General features: G+C 37.0%; 4 protein-coding genes across 6 annotated transcripts; 2 read left to right on the top strand and 2 right to left on the bottom strand.

Moving 5' to 3' along the window:
* The first annotated feature begins 1,349 nt into the window (after positions 1-1,349).
* On the top strand, positions 1,350-2,643 carry LOC103941857 (B-box zinc finger protein 25). Its single transcript, XM_009352054.3, has 2 exons — positions 1,350-2,079; positions 2,162-2,643. The coding sequence occupies exons 1-2, from the start codon at positions 1,534-1,536 to the stop codon at positions 2,369-2,371; spliced, it is 756 nt and encodes a 251-aa protein (XP_009350329.2). The 5' UTR covers positions 1,350-1,533; the 3' UTR covers positions 2,372-2,643.
* A 5,049-nt stretch (positions 2,644-7,692) lies between these two features.
* On the bottom strand, positions 7,693-10,368 carry LOC103941867 (frataxin, mitochondrial-like). Its single transcript, XM_009352067.3, has 5 exons — positions 10,066-10,368; positions 9,583-9,655; positions 9,406-9,453; positions 9,222-9,316; positions 7,693-8,011 (listed from the first exon to the last, which is right to left on the bottom strand). The coding sequence occupies exons 1-5, from the start codon at positions 10,305-10,307 to the stop codon at positions 7,882-7,884; spliced, it is 588 nt and encodes a 195-aa protein (XP_009350342.2). The 5' UTR covers positions 10,308-10,368; the 3' UTR covers positions 7,693-7,881.
* A 2,490-nt stretch (positions 10,369-12,858) lies between these two features.
* On the top strand, positions 12,859-16,929 carry LOC103941876. 3 transcript variants are annotated; one of them, XM_048579124.1, is made up of 6 exons: positions 12,859-13,005; positions 13,891-14,148; positions 14,233-14,351; positions 14,457-15,726; positions 15,872-16,018; positions 16,127-16,929. In XM_048579124.1, exons 3-6 carry the CDS (start codon positions 14,301-14,303, stop codon positions 16,750-16,752), a joined length of 2,094 nt encoding a protein of 697 aa, XP_048435081.1. In that variant the 5' UTR covers positions 12,859-13,005; positions 13,891-14,148; positions 14,233-14,300; the 3' UTR covers positions 16,753-16,929. The 3 variants fall into 3 exon arrangements, with proteins under 3 accessions (XP_048435081.1, XP_009350353.2, XP_048435082.1); XM_009352078.3 differs by having other exon boundaries at positions 13,891-14,351; XM_048579125.1 differs by having other exon boundaries at positions 13,891-14,376.
* A 350-nt stretch (positions 16,930-17,279) lies between these two features.
* Positions 17,280-18,348, bottom strand: LOC103941898 (universal stress protein PHOS34). The gene is made up of 2 exons (XM_009352100.3): positions 17,548-18,348; positions 17,280-17,462 (listed from the first exon to the last, which is right to left on the bottom strand). Exons 1-2 carry the CDS (start codon positions 18,230-18,232, stop codon positions 17,452-17,454), a joined length of 696 nt encoding a protein of 231 aa, XP_009350375.2. The 5' UTR covers positions 18,233-18,348; the 3' UTR covers positions 17,280-17,451.
* Between the last annotated feature and the right edge of the window lie 4,079 nt (positions 18,349-22,427).

Genomic DNA, 22,427 nt, shown 5'->3' with positions numbered 1-22,427 from the left:
TTATATTAAATTTAAACGGTCCAAATAAGTTGTTAGAATGATTCTTATCATGAACTCAGGAGACGACTCTCTTCCTATACAGACCACACATAGGTTTTGTTCCCTGACAAGGCGACACCTGGCGCCGCGGAGTACCACAGCCTCCACCTCTTGGTCCTCCTCCCTTTGAAACCCTTGGACTACTTTGGTGCTGTCCTCACACGCCATCCAAAGAATTTCTGCACCGTTTTGTACTTGGAAATGACCTCCGTGCCCTTTGTTTACTTGGTCCGATTTCTCCGTCAGTAATTTTTTTTTTCTTTAAAATATGATATTACGTATGAATTTAGCATTAGCATGAATTAGCAATAATATTGTTTAAACTCATATTTAATGATAATAGAATTCAAAATTTCTCATTATAAGTGAAAATGAATACTATTAAACCGAAGTATATACCATCAATTACAAATACTAGGTACAGGTGAAAGTAATACGAACATAGATTGTTATATTTATTGCTCTATAGAACCTTTTATATTATAAATCATTATACAAAGATCGTATCTACAAAAAAATCAATTAAATTTAATGTCTTGTGGTAAAAGCATTATCAAGGTTCTAAAAGACACTAAGTGTTAGTCGGGCGGCGAGCTGGGACCTAATGCCTAGGTGGGGCTTAGGCAAATTTAAGTAAATCTATTATTATTTCATGTAAATAAATAGCTATTTATATTTAAAATATATATAATTTCATTATAAACTACAAAATAGAATAACATATATATTGTAAAGTATTAGAACATAATAAAAACATGGGGAACATACGCACATAATGTGTGTTTATTCAATTATTCAACAAGTCTCTTACAATTCATTGAAAAAAAATAAAATACAAAATGAAAGTTATCTATTTTATGTTTAAATGAGTCGCAACCTAGGCGGGTCTAGGTGGGCTAGGTATGTGCCTAGGCAGGCACCTCAGCATGTTTAGACGTTATTTCTTAATTTTCAAACTCTTAATCAGGGCAGTAGTCAACCGTCTAGCACCTAGGCAAGGCCTAGGCGGCGTTAGGTGGAGATTTTTAGAATAATGAGCATTACTAACCATCTATGCATTTGTTAAAATAATTAACTTAACGACCTTAATTTTAATTTATGTTTATAAAAATAATCTTTATATAGTGATTCATAATACAAGCAATTATTGTTATAAGCATAAAACTTTGTACTCGAACACAAAAATTTTAAATAAGAGTTCCTATTTAATCATGAGTAGCCAATTGGTTGCTCTTGAAATTATAAATTATTTGAGTAGTAGATGTGTCAAAAACAAGTCCCAAGAATGGTAAAATCGTAAATGAAATAAAATGCAGGGTTGTTGCTATAAATAACTGCAAGTGGCCAATTCCTTTCTTTTCCCTTCTTTCCCATCCCATCCCGAACTTGCAGAAGAGAGAATAATTTTTTCCGAGAAAACACAAAGAAGCTGCGAGAAAAGAAAATTCCCAGAAACTGAAGGCGGACTCTGCGTCCTTTGCAATCAAGAGAGAGATGAAGAACTGCGAGCTCTGCCGGCTTCCCGCGAGAATCGTCTGCGAATCGGACCAGGCGATGCTGTGCTGGGACTGCGACGCCAAGGTACACGGCGCCAATTTTCTGGTGGCTCGCCACTCCAGAAGCCTCCTCTGCCACGGGTGCCAGTCTCCGACGCCGTGGAATGCCTGCGGCGAAAAGCTCGGCCACACTTTTTCGGTTTGCGAGAGCTGCGTCGTACGAGACGGAAGCAGAGACGAGGAGGAGGAGGAGGAGGAGGAGGTGAGCCAGGACGGTAATGATGATGAATTCGATTCCGACAACGATGAGATTGACGACGACGATGACGCCGATGATGATGAGGTTGTTGGTTTCGACGAGGGCGGAGATAATCAGGTGGTGCCGTTGTCTTCGACGGCGACGCTGCCTCCGCCGACTTCGAGCGCATCGAGCAGCGAGCAGTCTGCGACTGCGTCCAACAATGGCGATGGAGATGGTTCTGAAGACGCCACCGCCGTGTCGTTGAAGCGATTCAGAGAAACCGCGTCGGATCTTCGCTCTCAGGTACGTTACTTCTCTGTTTCCGTTGATTTCAGAATCGTCTTTCATTTTTCAACGGCTAAGATTCGTGCGTTTTGAATCACAGGTCGACGATCTCCACGGTTCATGTCCTCACCGGAGGTGTGGCTCGGCTAAGGCAGCTCGAGCGGGTCGGACCGAACCCGACGACGGAGCCACTTCGGTTGACTCATCGAGACCTCGAAAAGACCGGAGAATCGATCTAAACCGGCCGGGTTCCCCGTCCTCGCCCGTTATTGAGTCCACGAGGAGATTTCGCCGGCAAGACAATCGGTGAACTTTAATGAAGGCTCTGAAGCCGTCGATCTTTATGCTTCGGAGGCTTGTAGCCGTCTGATGTGGGGATGATGGATAATTCTTTTTACTTACAGCAGTCTCAACTCAGCAGTTCCTGATTAGATCAGTAGTTAATTTCGTATTAGTCACGCAATTTGTTTAAATTTTTTTCTTTTTATTTTACCAATTTAAAATTCCGATTCTTCATGTTTATGTCGTGCCATTATTTTGTAAAAATACTGTTTTGTAATTTGAAAGAGTAGCTTTTTCCTTTTTCTTGTATTGAAGTACCTTATCATGTTTTTCCTTTTTAAGTAGGGTTGGATGATCTTAGTCCGGCCGTTAATCTGAATTATTAATCAAGTAAAACTTTGTTCATGAATGAACCGGCACGGTTTAAATTAATAATCTGACAACATAGCATGTTAAAATATTTTGACGTCGAATTTATTTAGACGCGTTTCGCCCCGACTCTAGTAGATTTTAGTGTGCTGAAATGGCATGGCGCCAGGCTCCAGTAGAAGGGAGCGCATAATGTGCGGTGGAGATGAAACGACCGAGTCCTCAGAGGAGTGGAGTTGATGGATTGAAGGTGGCGTGAAAGGTCGTGGCAGTTGTCAGAAAATGCCATGGCCAATTTCTGTGGCACGCAAGTAAACCCTAGTCCATACATATCAAGTCATCGTTCAACACACTAGATTGGGACCTCTTTGTGCTATGATTTATTTGTCCTTTGAACACATTGTGTTGTGATTTAAAGCCAACGTTGTGTCATGACCCATGACAACCTCACGCAAGTCACAAGCACCACACATGTGGGAGAATTCTCATCGTCGATATATTGTTGGTGTTAGAATCACAATCAATTAAATTTAACCGTTTATATGTTGTTTGTATCATATCACTGTCAAATTCTAATTTTTCGTGCATATCGATAATCAGACAAATTTTGATCACTCGTGTAGGTATCATATGCACCAACAGTCAAGGCATAGCAACTATTCTCCAAATTCTCAACCTTTGGTTAATATCCTAGACATTTTCATGCACCCTTATATAGGAGCACCCAAATTACGTCACTCTAAGACAAATTTTACAAAAATTGGGGACATGTCATGTTTATCTAACTCACGTGATACGAAAACTACTCCAATCAAGCAACCCTAAACTACCGCAGTTTCTCTTCTCCTGTAAAATAGGAGAGAAGGAGAGTTGATATTGACTGGTTTTTACAAGCTAGTGGGTTTTAGCAACAATATTGCTTAAGCATGATAATATAAGACACCCTCCCATCCCATGTCATACCTTTATTTGTTAGTAGGTCGAAGGTTGCGTACTTTACTTTAATTTGTTCTAATCTCTCTTTGTGGTTAACATTGTCTGGTTTGGATATCTGTGTATGTTTGTTTATTCTTTTCTCTCAACAAATATCTAGCTTAAGACCCTTATAACAAAGTTGATTAACGAAGAACATGAGATTAGCATCTTATCCGTAATCTTTATTTGTTGATTACTGTAAGGTCCATGGTCGGCCATCAAATCATTAATCAGAGATTCTCATAAAATAATACGAATAAATCTCCCACGTAACCAGGTTGTGGTTGAGAGAGGCTCTCAGCAGACACCACAAGTTCATCAACCAATCATATTTTCTTAATTTACATCACTTTTGTTTTGGTTCGTTTTTAAGGGTGGTTAATTGTTAAGAAAGAATAATAATAACTTTTGCAAATTACCACGCGAGAACTGTTAAGAATAAGTCAGATTCTTCGTAAACTCTTTGTTATTCATGTTTTTAGTACAATATTTTATAATGTTAACACGAAAATTAACGTTAAACTATGATAAAAAATTCTTAAAAAATCCTATTTTGAAAGAATCTCGTTAGCATTTTTTATATCATAAAAGATCTGAACTCGATCGAGTAGTTTGGTTCTTGTGGTGGATATTAATTTGTTTTAAAGTTTTTAGGGTTTGAATGGTTGTGTGTGTGGTGGTGGTTTGCAGTTGTACTTTCCTGAAAATTCTAAACCACCAGGAAGATATTGTACTACGAGTTTGCTGCTAGCCAAAGCAAAAGCATGGTAGATGCTTTTATTTATCTTAGGTTTTTCTACCGACCATGACTTGATGAAATATGACACCATGATGGTGACAAATGAGGCTTTATGTTCCTGGCACTTGGATTGACAAAAGGATTGTGTCTCATCCCATTCTTTGTAAAATGTTATTTAAACTGGAGGATAAATGATACTAGCATGGACGATTATCAGTTGTTCACCGAAGGAAATTTTTTGTAAGAGAGCCAGATCGGCCAGCTGGTTCGATCACTCTCACAAAAAATGGGCTTGTATGCATTGAAGGAGTTGATGGTACCTAATTATATAGTGAATCCGATTTTTTGTGAGAATGTACGACCATTTAACTAATCAGACAATCCTATATAAGGTTTTTTGGATTGACAGATTGTGGAATTTACATTCATTAATGATTAACAATCACTAAACACGTGCTTGGACGACTGTAATGTAAGAAGCCAATCAATGTTCCAACTAAATTACAAACACAAACATTTCTGAAAAAATGTTTTCTATAAACTACCTCCATTTTTTGTTCTATTACAAACAATATTTCTACTCTAAACTAGGTTAAGGATAGACGCATGCAGAAAATTCAAACCCTTGATGTAGTTAGTTGACGAGAGAAATCACATCCATCAGTACAATCGATCACTTGGAGATAAACTTCCTCAATTAGAATTTACTCTCACATGATTTTTGGTGAAATGTTTGTTTCCTTTCCCACCTTGAACGATGGAGGTTCGTCTAAATTTTCACTTGGTTTCTGGCCACCCAAATTGGTAGAGGGGATATTTGAGAGAACAAACCAACTGCAGAAAGTAAGCTGTTTACGAAAGTAGCTTTGTACTGAATTAGTACACTTGCATTATGCTTGCCCTTTTTAGCTTGCAGACAGAAACTTAATAGTGCCATGGTTTAATAGCAACCACTAAGTTGGTATCCAAAATTAAATGGATCAACAGGGACCGTTGATCTTAAACACTACGAGTGCGACATTGATGGCAAATAAGCATAATAAACACGTTGTAATCCGCTCAATTATTTGGGTTTTTTTTCTTTCTAAAATACACGTGTTATGTTGAAATTCGTTGAATTATTTGGTTTTTCTACGATACACAAGTGTTTAAAAGGCTAGATTAAAATTGCAATAGTTCAACAATGCAAAATCAGTTGTCTAATAGATCAGTGCAACTCATGCACTGCTGCTTTTATCTGATTCTAACGGAATATTCTTGTATACAACTGGATATTATATCCTCAATTTTCAGTCATTATTTGAGGTGGATATAATAGTACAAAGTTGTAAATTTTATAGGCTGTAGATAGATATATTGCCCAATTGGAGATGATTATGCTTCCACCAAAAGTGCTTCTATTAGAAGCATGTCAAAATTTTAATAAAAATGTAAGTACGTTTTGAAAAAGCACTTGATGTACTTCTTGAAAAAAAAACACACATCAAGTGCTTCTGTCCAAAAATATTTCAAATGCTTCTTTTAACTCAAAAGTATTTTAATTATTTTAGAAGTAGTTTCAAACATGACGTATGTTGGGTCAGATAATGAGTAAATAATTGAGAGGGATCATCTGATCTCAATTCTAGTCGGAATCGAGACTTTTATGTCAACCAAAATATTTTATTAGTACCAATCCGAGGATTATTCAATTCTATCCTTCATCCCTTGGAACTCGGAAGAGACACCACACAGCGTTTATTTTTCTGTAAAATATCCATTATTTGTTTAATACATAAAACCAGCTGGTGCTAGCCAGGCACCATGCGGAAAAGCACTTGTACCTAGAAGTCGAATTAAAGTTTTGTGGCTGTGATCATAGAGTTGGGATTATAATTCTATCTGGATCTTCTTTGTAGGAATCTGAATGAACAATCAATTGCATTCGTTCAAATTATTTTGAAATTTTTTATTTAAAATTGTTGAAATTTTTTATTTAAAATTGAGCACAGACAGTACTTAATGAAAAACTGATCGCACAATATACGATAAACAAACACGATTGATTGATCATTCATATCCCTACAAAGAAGATGCAAAGGATCCTTATCCATGAGTTGGGGTGTATAAAGTGCCCTAGTACCTCAAGGACATACAACCCACCATTGTTTTACCTCGTACACACTTCTCTTAATTTTCGGCCGTCAAATCGAATGAATTGAAAAAAAATCAAATAACAAAAATTAACAAGAAGCGTGGGAGATAAACATGAATGTGTGGAGAACACCACCCTACTTTTAACAATGCCATTGAACTTCTCTTAATTGTGGGCCGTCGAATTGAATGAATTGAAAAAAAATCAAATGACAAAAATTAACAAGTGTGGGAGATAAACATGAATGTGTGGAGAACACCACCCTACTTTTAACAATGCCATTGAACTTGTTAGTATGAATAATACTTGGCTATTCAAAGATAAGTAGAAACTCCTACTCAAAATTCTTAATGTTTTAATCACAAAACTTTGTGCTTACTATCAGGACCACTGTAAAGATCATCTCTGCAAAAATAAATTAAAACTAAGGTTGTTTAGTCAATCTATTATAGCAAATACGGAGATAGTTCGTAATACTATTACCAATATCGTTCGTTTGTTTTTAAACAGTTGGATGACTAAATCACCTTAGTTTTAATTGATTTTTTGCAAAGCGATTTTTAGTATTCTATTATGATTTGCCGCAAGACTTTTAAATGAAAAAGACTTGGCTCCTCAAGGATTGAGTACGAACTCCTACTTAAAATACATTGTAAATTATTCACAGAACATCATACTTATAATCAGAACCGTTATATATAAGTCACTATATTAAATATCATCTCTACAAAATTTATATTATATGTCAGTATATATAGATCATCTCTACAAAAAAACTCCTTAAAACTAAGATCATTTAGTTGTTGAACTGTATAAAAACAGATGGACAGATTCAATAAAAACATTACCAACCATCTATTTATTTATTACAATTGACTAAACAATTTTAGTTTTAATTAACTTTTCGCAGAAAATCTTTACAAAGTTATTTATAATAAAAACAGTTATGATTACCAAGAGAAAATGAGCAAATTGGCATGGTTTAAAGGATTAGAGGGGCTCATAACAAATTAAAAGTCGAGTGGACAAATCGAAAGTAGGTCATAAGTTGCACAGTGAAAATTTTCCTAGCGAGACTAAAGAACACAAAAGGAAATTACAAGACAATTGCATTGAAAGAAAACTGGCGAAATGAAATGAAGTTCTTGCCTTCCCATTAAGCATGTTGCTTATTCACACAAAAAAACAAATTTTCAGACAATAACTAGTCAAGATAAGATTATATTCAGCTGTGGAGGACACCAAATATGTGTTCTGGAAGAAAAACTATGCTGCAAATTAATTTCCAAGTGAAACTATATTACCTAACTTTTGAGGCGGTTTACGAGAGGCTGATGGGTTCACCACACAGTTCCTCCAACTCACTCTCTAGAATTTTCAATAAATGAGCTTTGGTCCTCCTATAAACCCACGCTTGAGAACTCCGATCCCAGTCAAATCTCTGAGGACCACTGCATCAAGAACATAAATCTTTTAGCAGAACGAAAGAAAAATTAATAAGTCATGCAAAATAGTGACGATCAAATGCGACCGTGAATATCTAACACTTTACATAAGATAGATGCAGGGGTAGGAGCATGAGCACGAAAATGTCTTTCTTGGTTTTACAATATCAGTACAGGTATTTGTCAAGATGGTGAGTACGTGAGACCATGTTGACATCACACTTAACATGGCATTCTACATGAAAGAGATGGGCACTATAATAAAGCATTCCAGTTCTGTGAACACGAGGCTCGAAACAACAATGAATGTAATTAGCTTCCATAAAGACATGTCAATAGCCAACAGATTGGAGACATGATATACATCAACGACATGCCAACAATAACGGGCACGTGCATGATGCGTAAAAAATAAAGACCCCCCGCCCCATTAAACTCTCTTCCTTTCATGAGTTTAAGGGCATCAAGACATTCATCCACATGGGAGAAGGAAGGGCACAGGTTCCAGTTGAAGGGCTACCGTTCAAGGTTCTAGTCATTAATCAGATTATATTTCCTAAAAGAATTAATTTCAATTTCATTCTTTGCGCTTCCATTCCAAAATCTTGTAGGAGAATTTTCATTCAAGGGAACTTTTTTAATTCAAGCCTGCGTCATTTGATACCTGTTCTTGCTTCAACTACGAACCTAGACAGTATTAGAAAATTGTAAGATCGTATTCAAATTTCTTTAATTTATAATCCATCCATAAGTTTAAGGGATTAATTTCTGATCATAAGGACGTTCTAAGCTGTCTGCACATTGCTCAAAAATAACGCCGCTATCAAGGAAATATGAAGAAGCCATGGACACAAAAGCAAACTCATGGACATGCAGTAATACATCATTTGACGATAAAAAATATGTTCATTCAAACGTTTCAATATGTATGCGTGCACTATGGTATAGAGTGACAGATCAGCTTGTCTGGTGCTGACTGTTGAGGATACATCCAGTTTCATTCATAGCACACAATGAAAGAGTTTCCCACGTTACAGAACTACTCATTCAGATATTGTACATTTAGTTAACATGCAGTCCAAACAATGGCGTGAAGCAAAGGTATCAACAAGACACACAGACATTTGGAAAGCCTACATATGGTTCTCACAAAAGCGTTGAGACACAAACACACAAGCAAACCTGAAGCCAGTAAGAGCAACAGCGGACAACATACCTCACTGGGGAAGACAACCAAATTTGTCTGTTTGGTGTTTGTTTATTCAAAACATAGGTGCCATGATCCCCGAGTTTTAAGGTCAGCACCTCATTCTGCCAAATGCAAACCCAATTATTCACCAAAAAATTCATTACTTTCCTAATTAGTTAATCAATTTCAAACAACAATCAGCCATTCTCACCCCATAGTCTATGTCAAAGTCATCAACTTGAACAGAATCTCCATATTCCTGTACAAGTAGAACCATCAATGAAAAGATAATACTTAATGTGTTATGTACCAAAACAAGAAAACAATGCGTAACGAGTTTTTTTACTCAAATTACACGGCATGAAAAGGAACGGAACGAAAGAAGTACCTCAAATTTCTCCTGAAGGTCTTGTATTGTAGAATCAGCTAGCCTGTGAAATTCATCCTCCGGCAATACAGAACTGTATGCACATCAACTCATTAGCAACATTCATTTTACGCCTCGAAGCAAACAACAATTTCAACTAAAACTCCATTTTCAACACAAAATCAATAGCTTTAGAGTTTCTCAGTTGATGAACAACTTAAATAAGTACAGAAAATATGCGCAAATAGAACCGGTTACAATCTTTCAATAAAAAATAGAACTGGCGGGACACTAACAGTCATAAGGGGTGATAAACCGTGACATATATACGACTTATTGTCTGTTTAGCGCATTTTCCTAATAAAGTTTGTATATTTGAACTTAGTTAAAGCAACATTTATACTTCCTACAACAACGCCTTAGAGAAAAAGATCAAAACTTTGTTTTCTTATTTTCTCAGTAGCCAAACAGAAGACAAAATTTTGATCGAAAATTGGGACTTACTGGTAATCGATGGCGGCGGGGATTTGAGTATCGTCGTCGAGATTCAGAGGGCTAGAACAGAAGCTTCTGGAAGCTATCCAATGACAAGGTCCGTCGTGGCTGTTCTGGGAGAGATGTGGAGATTTTGAAGCTTCTAGAATATGCAAGCACGACCTGGAGGCGGTGGAAGAAGAAGAAGAAGAAGATGGAGGTTTGAGAAGCCTCTTCGAGAGGCGTCGCAGCGGAAGCAGCTTTGAAGCCATAGCGGAAAGCCGACAGCCTCTCTCCCGAGCTCGAGCTGTCGAGGTTGAGGAAACGATGAGCCTAGAACAACGCTACCTTCCTTTATTACATGGGCCCGGTTTATTGGGCTTATTGTGGGCCTCGATATATTGTATTGCTTGGGTTTGTGGATAATTTCTGATGTTCTTAGGTAGAGGTGCACCAATTTGCTTTGCAGCTGGTGTGGGTTTGTGTGCTGCCTCTTTGTACGGTTTGATGGAATCCTATCTTCTTGCTTTGTTGCATCGAAAGTTTTCACTTGTTAGTCCTCGGATGGTGGATATAGTTGCTGGTGTTGAGTGCTTATTTCTTTTGCTGAGTTTTTTTAGAGGAAAATTTGTACATTTTTGTTGTTGTGAGATTAATGATTAGATTGTTCTTCATTTGGGACTTATTTGCATGTGCGGTTTGTTTTATGGCCCTTGTGTTTTGTTGGTGATGACCAGGTATCGGCTAACCCGAACAAAAGATTGGTAAGGTACATGGTGGTTGTGACGAAGACGACTTGTGTTAGCAAATAGAGTCTACTTGGCCATCGTGTGCTTTGCTTCGACTTCTTTGTCCACTTGGCCTACTAGCACATTTTCTTTAAGTTTATTTCTTGTAACAATTTCTTTTATCAATGAAGATTATATTTGAACAAAAAAGTGTATATATATATATATATATATAGAATGAGTTTACCAACAACATAATATTTTGATTCAATAACAGATTGTTATACAGTAAGTTTATCTCTTTATGACATAACATTATTAAACATAGATGTTACGTGTTAGTGTGTAAATGCCATGCACACTGAAGAATTTTTCCTATACTCAAAGAAAATTTTAGATACGAGTATATGAATCACATGTATTGTACGCCCGCTCCCACCGCCTCACTAATCCAACCCGTTTGTGCGGAGTAAGAGCTGCCACATTGCACCCGTTTGGTTTAAAATGCCAAATTCCAATTGAATTTCTGCTGGCAACACAAGATTCAATGGCCATAAACCTAAGGCCGGCGAGATCAACTACCGAAAATGAGAGAACAACCATATCATATTAAAGAATGAATTGGAAGCATCACCTTCCATGTCCCATTCCATCTACTTACTTCTATGTAATAAGAGATTACAATGTGGCTTTATTCATTGAAAGGTGATTTTCGCACACTGTTTTTAACTTCTTACACATATTTTTTATTTATGACCGTTAAAAAACAAGAATGCGTGAAAGCTGAAAAAATGTATCTGCATTTATCTTTTTATTTATTTATTTAATATATAGATGTTTCTGGAAAAGCTAGAATCATCTTTAGAAAACACAAGCAAAAGATAATCACATGCTATGTCTTTGAGATTAGAATAACGTGTTTTGTTTAGTATAAGTTCAGGTTCGATTCATAATGTGAAACCAAGAACAAGATATCATGTTCCATATACTGAGAATTGCTTGGAAGATGTAAAGTGAGACAGCTGATCGAAGAAAAAAAAATATGAGAATATCTTTTTGATAATGTGATATTCTAACTAATTTTTTATTATTTAGACAGGACGGGAATCAAATTCCAGTTAAACGATGGTCTAACTTGGATGATATTTTATATTGCGGTAACGTTTTTATTTTTTATTTTTTTAAATAAACTCATTTAGATATCCAACTTGGCATATTTTTTTTTTTTAAATATGAAAAGTTTGAAATTCACATTTAAAATTTTAAATTACCAGTAACAATTTTTCTCTCTAATAATGATGGACCACATACTTAATAAAAAAATACTTTAATAAAAGTAGTTACAATTAAATTTTTGAACTGCTAATAATAATACTGTTTCTACATAGCTAATTGAGAGATTTTTTTTTAGTATATCATAATATAGAGTGATACACCATTATTATTATACAAGTGGAGTGAAAATTATAAAATAAAACTTCTCTTCACTTATATAATGACATATGATTCATCATTTTGTGTTTCGAGAACATTAAAAAATTTCTCATACCTAGTCATAACTAAGTTGACTATAACAATATACTTTTCTTATGACAAATCTTCTCTTTGTAAATTAAATAAAGGAAACTTTAACGAAAAACTTTCAATATTATTCATTTTTAATGAAAAATTATATTTTTACACTAAAAAATCAATTATGATATTATTCACTTCATCCTTTATTTTATCCTTATCGTTAAAACTTAAAATTTTAATTTTTTTTTATTAATTTTCCTTTAAATAAAACATCGTCCGCAGAAAATAAGTGATTCGAACTTAAAAATAATATGCAAAAAACACATGAAAGGAGGAGTAAACACCAACGGCCCTCGCACGTCGCTGCGTGTGTGGACGCAAAATTTTCCCATTTATTTAACAAACAAACATGGAAGCACAAATTCTACGCAAAATCCTTGAATTTAACCAACAATAACAAAAACATGATTCAGAATCATTCTCTCTTCCCAATTCCGCGTCTCTCTTTTTTTTCATAATTTTTTTGGGGTGTATAAAATCAGAGCCAGAGGAGCTCTCAATAATACATACAAACCAATAAATTTACAATTACAAAAAATAAAAAATAAAAAAATAAAAAAATAATTGAGACTTTGTGGCTCTGCTGCTGCTGCGGAAGAAGGAAGAAGAAAGGCAGGGTCTTGCTCTCGTTGAGCGCTGCCTTCCATTACAATCTGGCTACGGAGAGGTCAGATCTCTGCTTCTGAAATTTATAATCTTTGTGTTCCTTTTTCTTGGTTTCTGATTTTTTGATGATAAAAATGTGTTCTTGTTGTTTGTATTTGACTTGTGGGTTGTTTTCTCTAATGGGTTGTGTTTGATTGCCGGGTTTTCGGAGTTCTGAATGTAGTTTAATCTTTCTGGGCATGAACAATAGAAACAAATAGTGTTTGTCGGCTGCAATGCTTGGTTTTTTCTATTTTCCCATCTTGCTGTCTGAATGAGGCAATTGTTTATCCGTTTCTTTGGAAACGAATTCAGAAAATATCATAATATGTATGTATATGTATACAATACACACACACAGAGATATATATTCAATAGCTTTTCATTGCTTTTGGTGGGTATGTTGGAACAAAAGATGTTTATCACTAACATAAACAATTATGTTGAGTTAAATATGTTAGATTTTAAGGCATGTTGAAGGAAAAGAATGAAGAAGTTCTGTTCAAGTTGAAGGTAGAATATGGATTACTCAGGAAAGAAACTTATCCCGTCGAATCCTAGCAAAATGGTAGGATATCAACACCTTATAATTTATCCCCTCTAATTCCCACTAAACGAAACCGCCACCTTGATTTTTTCTTACTTCAACATACTTTGGATCTTGTGAGTTATTCCATCTAATCCTATCCTATGCATCAATGAGCCTATAATGTGTATAAGAGGAAATGATGGGAGGTAATCGTTTCAAGTAGCAAGCAAGAGATTTCAATCTGTTTTTTGGTCATGGATTCTTAGAAAGTTGTATTTTTCTGTCCCTTGATTTCAAATTACTGAGTTATATATAGTATGTTGTGCATTACTGCACGGGGTGCTAAGTTTCAGTAATATTTTTTTTTCTTGTTATCAGGCCAGTATTTCCGGTGCATGTTCTGGTTGGGGTTCTTCTCCATTTGACGGATATTTTATTTCAGTCTGGCCGCTACTGCAAAATCAATTTCCTCTCGCACCTCTAAAAAGGTGTGGGGTAATAATGAGAGAGTGATTTTGCTTTGTGTTTTAAGGCGATCGAGATCATCACACATCTGGAGATTGTGCCGTGTTTCAGTGGGTTTGTCGCTTGATTATGGCTAATGACATTCGTGGTTGCCCTATCGGAAGCTTGATGGTAGTTTTTCACTGTACTTAGCAAGGTCAGGTTGTTCATACAGGCTTCCAGAGAGTATTGAGCACAATAGTTTGTCGTTGATAGTTTCAGGTGTAGTCAAAGGTAGTTCACGAGTGTTGATGTAGCTCACTAGCTTTTATATTTTGCCAGCAATGGGTAGGTTTTCATGTTTCCAAGCTAACGTCCATCGCCCCAAACCTAAGGTGAGCGGAACAATCATCACATCAGGTCATTGGTGCTTCTGATTTATTCTGATTGGTTTGCTAGTTCATTCCTTATTCTGATTCCGAGTCTTCTTTTTCAAACAGAAAAGTTTTCAACCTTCTGTCGAAATAATGCATAAAACATTGCAAGCTTCTTCTCCAAATCAAGCTTTGAAGGATTCGCCTGGAAAATCAAGCGTAAACCCATCACAGACAGAAGGAGTTTCTCAAATTAACAGCAGTTTGAAGCATGTATCTTCTCTTGAGGCTGATTGGAAAGCAGGTGATATGGAAAGCAGCTTCATCAAAGAAAATGACAAGAAGGTTACTCAGGCAGGACGGCTTATAAAAAGTAGGTCTCTGGGAAGTGAATTATACCTTGATGGGAGGGCTTCTGCTGACAATGACGCTGGGGACGAGACTGATCAAGGAGTTTCTTCTGATGGTTCTCTTGATCGGAATGGATTGGCGGTACCAGAGGGAAGTAGGGACCGAGGAGAAAGCCCACCTCAACCATCTCAGACAACTCCTGCTTCCGACCTCGGTCAAGTAAGTTCTGAAATTGTCAATAATGAATCAATTTTCTCAATTGGGGAACCATTACAATCAGAAAAGGACGGCCATGAAAACTGTGAGACTCCAACATCTGGAGAGTTTGCTGATGACTCTGCTGACTTCACACCTTGTACTGCAAAAGGGCTTGTTAAATCTTGTTCTTCTGCAAACATTAGTGCTTCTGTTCCAGCTATTGAAGATGGTTCTCCTGTTAATCGTTTAGCAGTGCATTCAAGATCTTCCGAGGACCTGCATGTCTTAGGCATGAGGCGGAAAGGGAATTCAGTACATGAGACTGAAATGCAGGTAAAGCAAGAACACGAAAGAGATGATGTTGTAAGTAAAGCTGAGAACGATAATATTGAAAACTCCATCGATGATGGCTATGATTCTTGTAACTACACTAGTTTTGCAAAGGACTGGATAATGCCAGCTGCAGATGAGGTAAGCACAGAGAAAAACCTCCAAGGAGAATCCTCAGTTCTAAGTTGGGATGAATTGCCGAACAAGGATTTTAAATATAAGCGTATCGAGGAGTGGGTTAATAATCTTCAGCATAGCAGCAGTCCGGTGGAAGAAACGGATGAATTGTCCCAATGTAATGATCAGGTGAAGAGAGAGCCCAATGACTCAAACGGTTTGACTACTGCTAAGGCAGATGGTAAGGTCACTCCTGGCATGGAAGTTGCTAAGCGATATATATCTTCTTTGAGTGCTGCTGCCACCACAGCTCAGCTTGCAAATCATGGATTGGTAGTGATACCGTTCCTTAGTGCTTTTGTAAATCTCAGGGTGCTCAATTTATCAGGAAATTCCATAGGTTTTCCTCTCTGACTCATCTGTTCCATTTGATTCAAATATTTATTATTCTTTCTGTATGCTTCTGTGTTGTGGTGTTTGTGATTATTCTTGGGATTAATTGATTCTGTATTCTAATTAGCTTTCCATTTGCATACATGCTGCAGTAAGGATAACTGCTGGTGCTCTTCCTCGAGGACTCCATATGCTGAATCTTTCAAAAAACAGTGTTTCTACTATTGAAGGTTTGCGTGAACTCACAAGACTTCGTGTACTGGACCTGAGCTACAACAGGATTTTGAGAATCGGACATGGTAGATTGCATATATCGAATACACATTGAAATATTTCCTGGCTTTGTTGATTAATCATGAATAATTCATGTCCTAACTTTTTTTTCTTCCGTTTTGTCTATGTTGAAGGCCTAGCTTCTTGTTCATCTCTAAAGGAATTGTACTTGGCTGGAAACAAGATCAGTGAGGTGGAGGGTCTTCATCGCCTCCTAAAACTGACTGTTCTGGATCTGCGCTTCAACAAAATCTCAACGGCAAAATGTCTTGGTCAACTTGCGGCGAACTACAACTCCTTGCAAGCCATCAGTCTGGAAGGAAACCCAGCTCAGAAGAATGTCGGCGATGACCAATTGAAGAAATACCTGCAAGGACTTCTTCCCCACATGACTTACTACAACCGGCAGCAAATCAAGTCCAGCTCTCTGAAGGATTCTGCAGATCGGTCAGTTCGCTTAGGTATTAGTAACCACCAGTTTGATCGAACCCTTAGACCCGATCACAAGGCTCCGAGGAAGGCTAGTCATGGTGCATCATCTAAAAAGCCATCGACTTCATCAACTCACGGTCATGCAAGTGCATCTGTAGCAACACTGAAAAAGTCTCGGGGTAGACACAGCCACCTCCCTCCGAGCGGAACAAAAGCAACAGCGCATAGTCGGCAGCACTACCTTGATTTGGGAAGCAGAATTATGAACCTCAAGCAGGATCTCTCGATGCGCAGGAGTCGGAGCGAGGGAACAATGGCAGCTATGTGAGGATTTACGTTTCACGCTTTGTACTTTCTATCGGTTCATGCAGTACTTGGTTTTTTGGACCAAAACTTTTGGTTTGTGTGTGGATTTCTACGATTGCATTCTCTCACATTTGAAATTCTATATTTTTGTGTGCTTTCCGAACACCCTTTTATTGAATGGTTGAATTTTCTTTTGCAAGCATTGATATCTTGTTTGTAGCTCAAGTAGTTAATGGTGTCTGCCTATATAGTTGGAAATCGCTGTTCGCGTTTGCCTGTATGGTTAGAGAGATATTTTGTGCCGGAAACATGGTCTGGTATATCAAGTGTCATAATACAAATGGTTTGATACTTCAAAAATAGAAAAAAAAGTCTAATCAATGTACTATGACATTTAGTATCAAGCCGTATTCCTGACATTAAAAAATTTCTCATATGGTTAACGGCGCTCGGCTGTATGGTTAGGGTGCTCACTTGTACCCGAAGTCTTATGTTTGATTCCGTGGTTGTCGGAGTGAAAAAAGTAAATGACTATTACCGTAGCAAGGGTAAAGCTATAAAATCAAACATGCATGTGATTATACAGACTGAGACACACATTCAATTCACCACCAGTTTTCACGGTTTGACAAAGAGAAAATGCAAAGTGAAAAACAATCGAAATTACAAGAGTAGCCATAAACCCATTTAAATTCGCTGCGTAAGCCCTCCAACCTTCAATTTATTTGATTTCTGCAACATGACAAGAGAAAAAGGGGTCAATTTGCAATTTACGATTATTTAGTGTAATTTACAGTTGAGGACAAACGAAATTTACCATGCGCATCATCGTTGTCGTCGGAGGAGCCTTCATTGAAGTCCTCCTGATCCTCCTCCGGCACCGGGTGGAGCTCCACCGGGATATCGGGTTCGCCGCCAGGGCCCAACCCGTCCGAGTCATCAGGATACCTCACGACCACAACTGGACAAACACAGTGGTGAACACAGTAGTCAGTGACGCTGCCGAGCCTGCCGACCTTGGAGGCTCGCTTGGCGGCGCCGAAGCCGCGGCTGCCCATGATGACGACGCTGAGCCGGAGCCTCTCGACTTCCAAGCAGAGCCGCTCCTTCATGTCGTGGTCCTTCACTATGTGGATTTTGAACGGAAATTGCGCCTCCACTAACGGCTGCGCCAGGTCGGCCGCCTTGGTGGTGGTGAAGGCGTCGAAGTCGTCCTCCAATTTCTGCTGCGACTCAGAGGAGGAGACGGCGTCGTTGGGGTCAACGGATCCCCAGTCGGCGCCGTAGAGCACGCTGGTGGGTCGAACGTGGAGGAGGATGACGGTGTCCCCGGGTCGGAGGTAGTTCTGGACGGCCCATCGGACGGCGAAGGCGCTCTCCTCGCTTAAATCAACGGCGATCGCGACCTTGCGGTGGGTCCCATCAGGTGTTGGGGTGATCGTGGTGGCTGGCGGAAAGCCCGGGGAGGAGAGTTGGATGTGTACGGGCGGTGGCGGGTTCATTGTTCGATATTACGATCGAGTACTTGGCGTAGACTTTGGTGCGAGTTTATATTATTGATTGATTGGACGGTTTCGCTGATTCGCAAATATAAATATTGAACTTAACAAACCGTTGCTTTGTGGCTTTGACATTAGCCCTCAAATAGCGGACACATTTAGATTAACTGTTACTAAGGAAATTTTATTTTTTAATACAAGTATTTTACTGCTCGTATAATATCACATGATGTATTATTTCGCGTTCCCGACGCACTAAAAATCTCTCAATAGGCATGATAGACGTTTTAAATTTTATATCCAATAACCAAAAATAGTCAGCCTGTTTGTCAAAGTGTAAGGAAAGGATCCACTCCGGATCTCTTCCATCAAAGTATAATGTAAACCAATGAATAAGAAACCAATTCATCACTTTTGGTTCAATCTTAAATCATGTTTCATAAATAAAATTAAAATCTTAAACCAGGTCTTATCATCCCCTCATCATGTAAGGCTTGCCGAAAATTTATTTAACCTTGACTGCAAGAGTAAATGCTCAAAAGGTTTCTCCGCATTGTAATTTAAGTTTCGATGAAGCATCTTGCATTCCTGAATATCAGCGGTCCAAACAATTAATTCTGCTGCCGCGACGAACTCGCTTTCCAGTATTACGGCTACGTTGAGTAGATGGCGGATCGACTTCTAGAGCAACAAATATTCCTCGGCAGCCGTTGCATCTGAAACGGTGACCAAGGAAATATCTGTCGAAATACTCAAATGGTATCCTGCACTGATCACACTCAGTCCAGAAGGTTTTGCGTTTTGGTCGTGTTGAGTTTTCTGTAACCTCCTCCTCGGCCACCTTTGTTTCACTGATTGCCCCACCTTTCTTATCGTCCATATTCATATCCTGTCTACTCTCTACGTACTGAAAATTAGATGAAAAGAATCGGTTAGTAAAATAAGGATATAGATCATCTGTGTATCTATGACAAACAATTATAATTTGAAAGATGTCGTTGCGATAAGCGCAGTTTGCTTTGTTTGTTGCCACCATTTGTTGTTGTGCTCATCTCCCATGCACTTTGATGTCAATATATTAATAGTAAAATATCTAGCTCATTCGAATTTGATTTCTCTCTTAAATTTTGTCTAATTTATCTCCTAAACCATGGTGTACGCATAACTGTTCTAAAAAATGTCCTAGGCGGCCGTCTAGGTTCTAGGCGTCTTGGAACTGAGGCGATTTTGTGCAAAACGGCTGGAAAAATCGAGGTGGCTCTAGGCGGTTGGGTGGTTTTTTTTTTTGTGAAATTTGTTTGAAGTCTAAGTTCTAATTATACCTTGAAATTTTGTTAATTTTATAGAATAGGTGTGTTGTGTATCAACTTAAATTCCGGGATGCTAAAGATAAGTATCTTACATTACTAAATTTCCTTATTTTCCTCCTATTTTCCATTTTATGTTGTTTTAAATTGTGAATTTGTTGTACATGTGTCATTCTATAATACTCCTCACTATGGTTATATGGCATATATGCTTAATGTGTTTTTAAATTTTGGACTTGTTGGATACTCTTTTTGCATTTTATCATTCTTTTATTATCTTATCCATGGATTTAATACAAGTATAATTTTTTGTAAGTTTCAATATGCACTTATTTACAAGATATACAAGAAATTTACCTAAATCCGCCTAGGCGCTAGCCCGCCACCCGACTAGCGCCTAGCGTTTTTTAGAACCTTACGAATGTATAATAGGATATAATTGTTGGAACCAAATCCGCAAAATCATGATCCCACAATAACCAAATTGAACCAATTACTTTTGATCAGTGCCGGCTTTGAAGGGGAGCAACTTGTGTAATTGCAGAGGCCCCTACCCCGCCCGCCCCACAACTGCAAAAGGGCCCCAAATTTTGGATTTTTTTTTTTCGGTACAAAAGATATTATCTATACGAATGGAGGTGAGGAAGTGGGCTAAGCCTCACAATGACCTAGTAATAATATGATTCGAATTCGCCTTACGCGAAAATCAAACCTAAGACCTCTCACTTATAAGAAAAAATATCATTAGATCGTAGTACTAAGTGGTAGTTAATATATTATTAATCAAATCTAGGATCTAGATTTGATTATTTTGTTTCTTGTTTGGGCAGATAGAATGAAGAGAGATACATAGATTAAGGCCTTAATATAATTTGTTATTGAAGATTAAAGGCTGCCTTTAATTTAGGTATTACCATGATTATTGTTTTTGCAATTTGGATTAGTGTTTCTAGTTTCTACTTTTTTATATTCATCTTTATGTTTTGTTTCATGACTTCTTTTACATGTCCACTAATGATTTTGTAGATTGATCACATAATTTTAGTTACAAAATTTCTTTTAATTATGATACTAATATATGATCATTTTTATTGGTTTAGTATGCTTTTGTGAGATAATGCAATCACGAGCAAAAGAGCCCTTATATAATTTCTACACAGAGCCCTCAAAATCTCAGAAATGTCCCTGCTTATGAGTGGTTTAGTTGAATTGAACTAATGTTTGAGCCATAATTAAATGATAAATCAAACAAACAAGATTGGTTCTTTCCATTGTTTGAGGCCGTAAACAAACCAAACTTCACCAATCCACCCTTCCATCACCAATTTTGCTTCATTAGGTGCCCTTCTTTTCTAACCCCCAAATCTAGCTAAAAATCTCTGAAACTGGGCCCTTTCTAACAAAAAATCTACAAAAGATCTATTAATTAAACATTGAACTTGTCATAACTATCATGGTTATGGAGATAAATAAATATCGACATAAGTGGAGATAAATTATTCAAATTTGTTTGAGTAAAATGTATATCAAACACAACATCTTAACAAAGTTGTATCTACTCACCAAAAACAAAAATATCAAGGTAAGTTGCAGATCTAGGAAATTACTTAGAAGTGAATACCAAATAACAAAAATGTGTGGATCGACGAAATCATTTAGAATTATGCTTCAAAACAAGGAAATTTCATTGAGAATTCTTGGTCCTTGAGATTAATACTTAAACGTTGAAAATGAATCCCTAAATTAATGATTGAAATACGAATAGCACTAAATTTTAGTAAACACAGGTTCATACTTGGATGTAATTACCTTACTGTACGAGCTATGTTGGATGAGGAATTTGAATCACAGAGAGCTTACCAAGGACAGACTTCAATCGCTAGGGTTTTAGTGCGCCTCTTTTCTTTTCCAAATCCTAGAAATCTCAAAAATTCGAAAATCTTATCAGAAAAAGTTCTCACAACCAATTTATTAATATGGACATTGACGGTAGGAAATTATTATTAGCATTCCAAAAATCTCATTTGGCATTCCAAACTTTCTATAATTAGAAAGAAAAATACATTTGTGAGGAGTGTAGAATGAAATTTTTAGAGTGCTAATAACAATTCTCTTGACGGAAATATCGAATTGGAATAAATAAGGAAATCTCAACATATTGAATTAAATCTGTAATGAGGTAACTTTCCTAAACTGAAATTTTGAGGAAATTTCAACGAAGTTTCTCAGGATGCCCATAAATATGGGTGGACAAGACCCGATTTCGTTTGGTCAAGGATTGAACCATTGACCAAACGTCTATTGCCGTTAATGATATTTTTAAAGAGAACTTTAATGAAAAGCTATTGATACTGTTCATTTTAACGAACAACCACATTTTTATACTAAAAAGTCAATCCTGATACTATTTACTTTACCTTTTATTTTGTTCTTACCATTAAAACTCAAAGTTTTCAAATACTTTTCATTAGTTTTCCTTATTTTTATGTAACCACATAAAAGACCAGTTTAATTCAGTTCGATTTACCAAGATTTTTAGTTTGGGTTGGTTGGTTTCAATTTTTATTCCACACTAAGTTTCTAACATTCTTAATTTATAGGTTGAATTGTCAATTAGTCCCTGAATTATCACTTGAGTAAAAATTAGGTCCTTAAACTATTTTTTTCAGAAAAATCAGCCCTTAAATTATAAAAATCTCCCAATTACATCCTTAATATTATATACAAAGCTACTATATTCAATCTTCCGTCAATTTAAGTCATGTTACTAGCATACGATACACATTAGAGGGTAGATTGCCAATTTTTCATAAAGAAATAGTGTATGGAGTTAATTTTAGAGGGTAAATTAGATGTTAGGTTCACAACCTATATGAAATGGTAAGGGCTTA

Source organism: the organism of the source record quoted next, unplaced genomic scaffold (assembly GCF_019419815.1).
Source record: "Pyrus x bretschneideri cultivar Hongxiangsu unplaced genomic scaffold, Pyrus_bretschneideri_v1 Contig13, whole genome shotgun sequence".
Lineage (NCBI taxonomy): Eukaryota > Viridiplantae > Streptophyta > Magnoliopsida > Rosales > Rosaceae > Pyrus > Pyrus x bretschneideri.
The sequence above is the reverse complement of the archived record's forward strand: the minus strand, read 5'-3'. Positions and strand labels throughout refer to the sequence as shown.

Bases quoted from the DNA above. Each gene is read 5' to 3' on its own strand.
- LOC103941857 (XM_009352054.3), top strand. From the start codon at position 1,534: ATGAAGAACTGCGAGCTCTGCCGGCTTCCCGCGAGAATCGTCTGCGAA. The intron at 2,080-2,161 runs GTACGTTACTTC...TTTGAATCACAG, and splicing joins CGTCGGATCTTCGCTCTCAG to GTCGACGATCTCCACGGTTC.
- LOC103941867 (XM_009352067.3), bottom strand. From the start codon at position 10,307: ATGGCTTCAAAGCTGCTTCCGCTGCGACGCCTCTCGAAGAGGCTTCTC. The intron at 9,317-9,405 runs GTGAGAATGGCT...TGCATTTGGCAG, and splicing joins ACTTTGACATAGACTATGGG to AATGAGGTGCTGACCTTAAA. The intron at 8,012-9,221 runs GTATGTTGTCCG...TTCTTGATGCAG, and splicing joins TGGTTGTCTTCCCCAGTGAG to TGGTCCTCAGAGATTTGACT.
- LOC103941876 (XM_048579124.1), top strand. From the start codon at position 14,301: ATGGGTAGGTTTTCATGTTTCCAAGCTAACGTCCATCGCCCCAAACCT. The intron at 14,352-14,456 runs GTGAGCGGAACA...TTTTTCAAACAG, and splicing joins TCCATCGCCCCAAACCTAAG to AAAAGTTTTCAACCTTCTGT. The intron at 15,727-15,871 runs GTTTTCCTCTCT...TACATGCTGCAG, and splicing joins TTTATCAGGAAATTCCATAG to TAAGGATAACTGCTGGTGCT.
- LOC103941898 (XM_009352100.3), bottom strand. From the start codon at position 18,232: ATGAACCCGCCACCGCCCGTACACATCCAACTCTCCTCCCCGGGCTTT.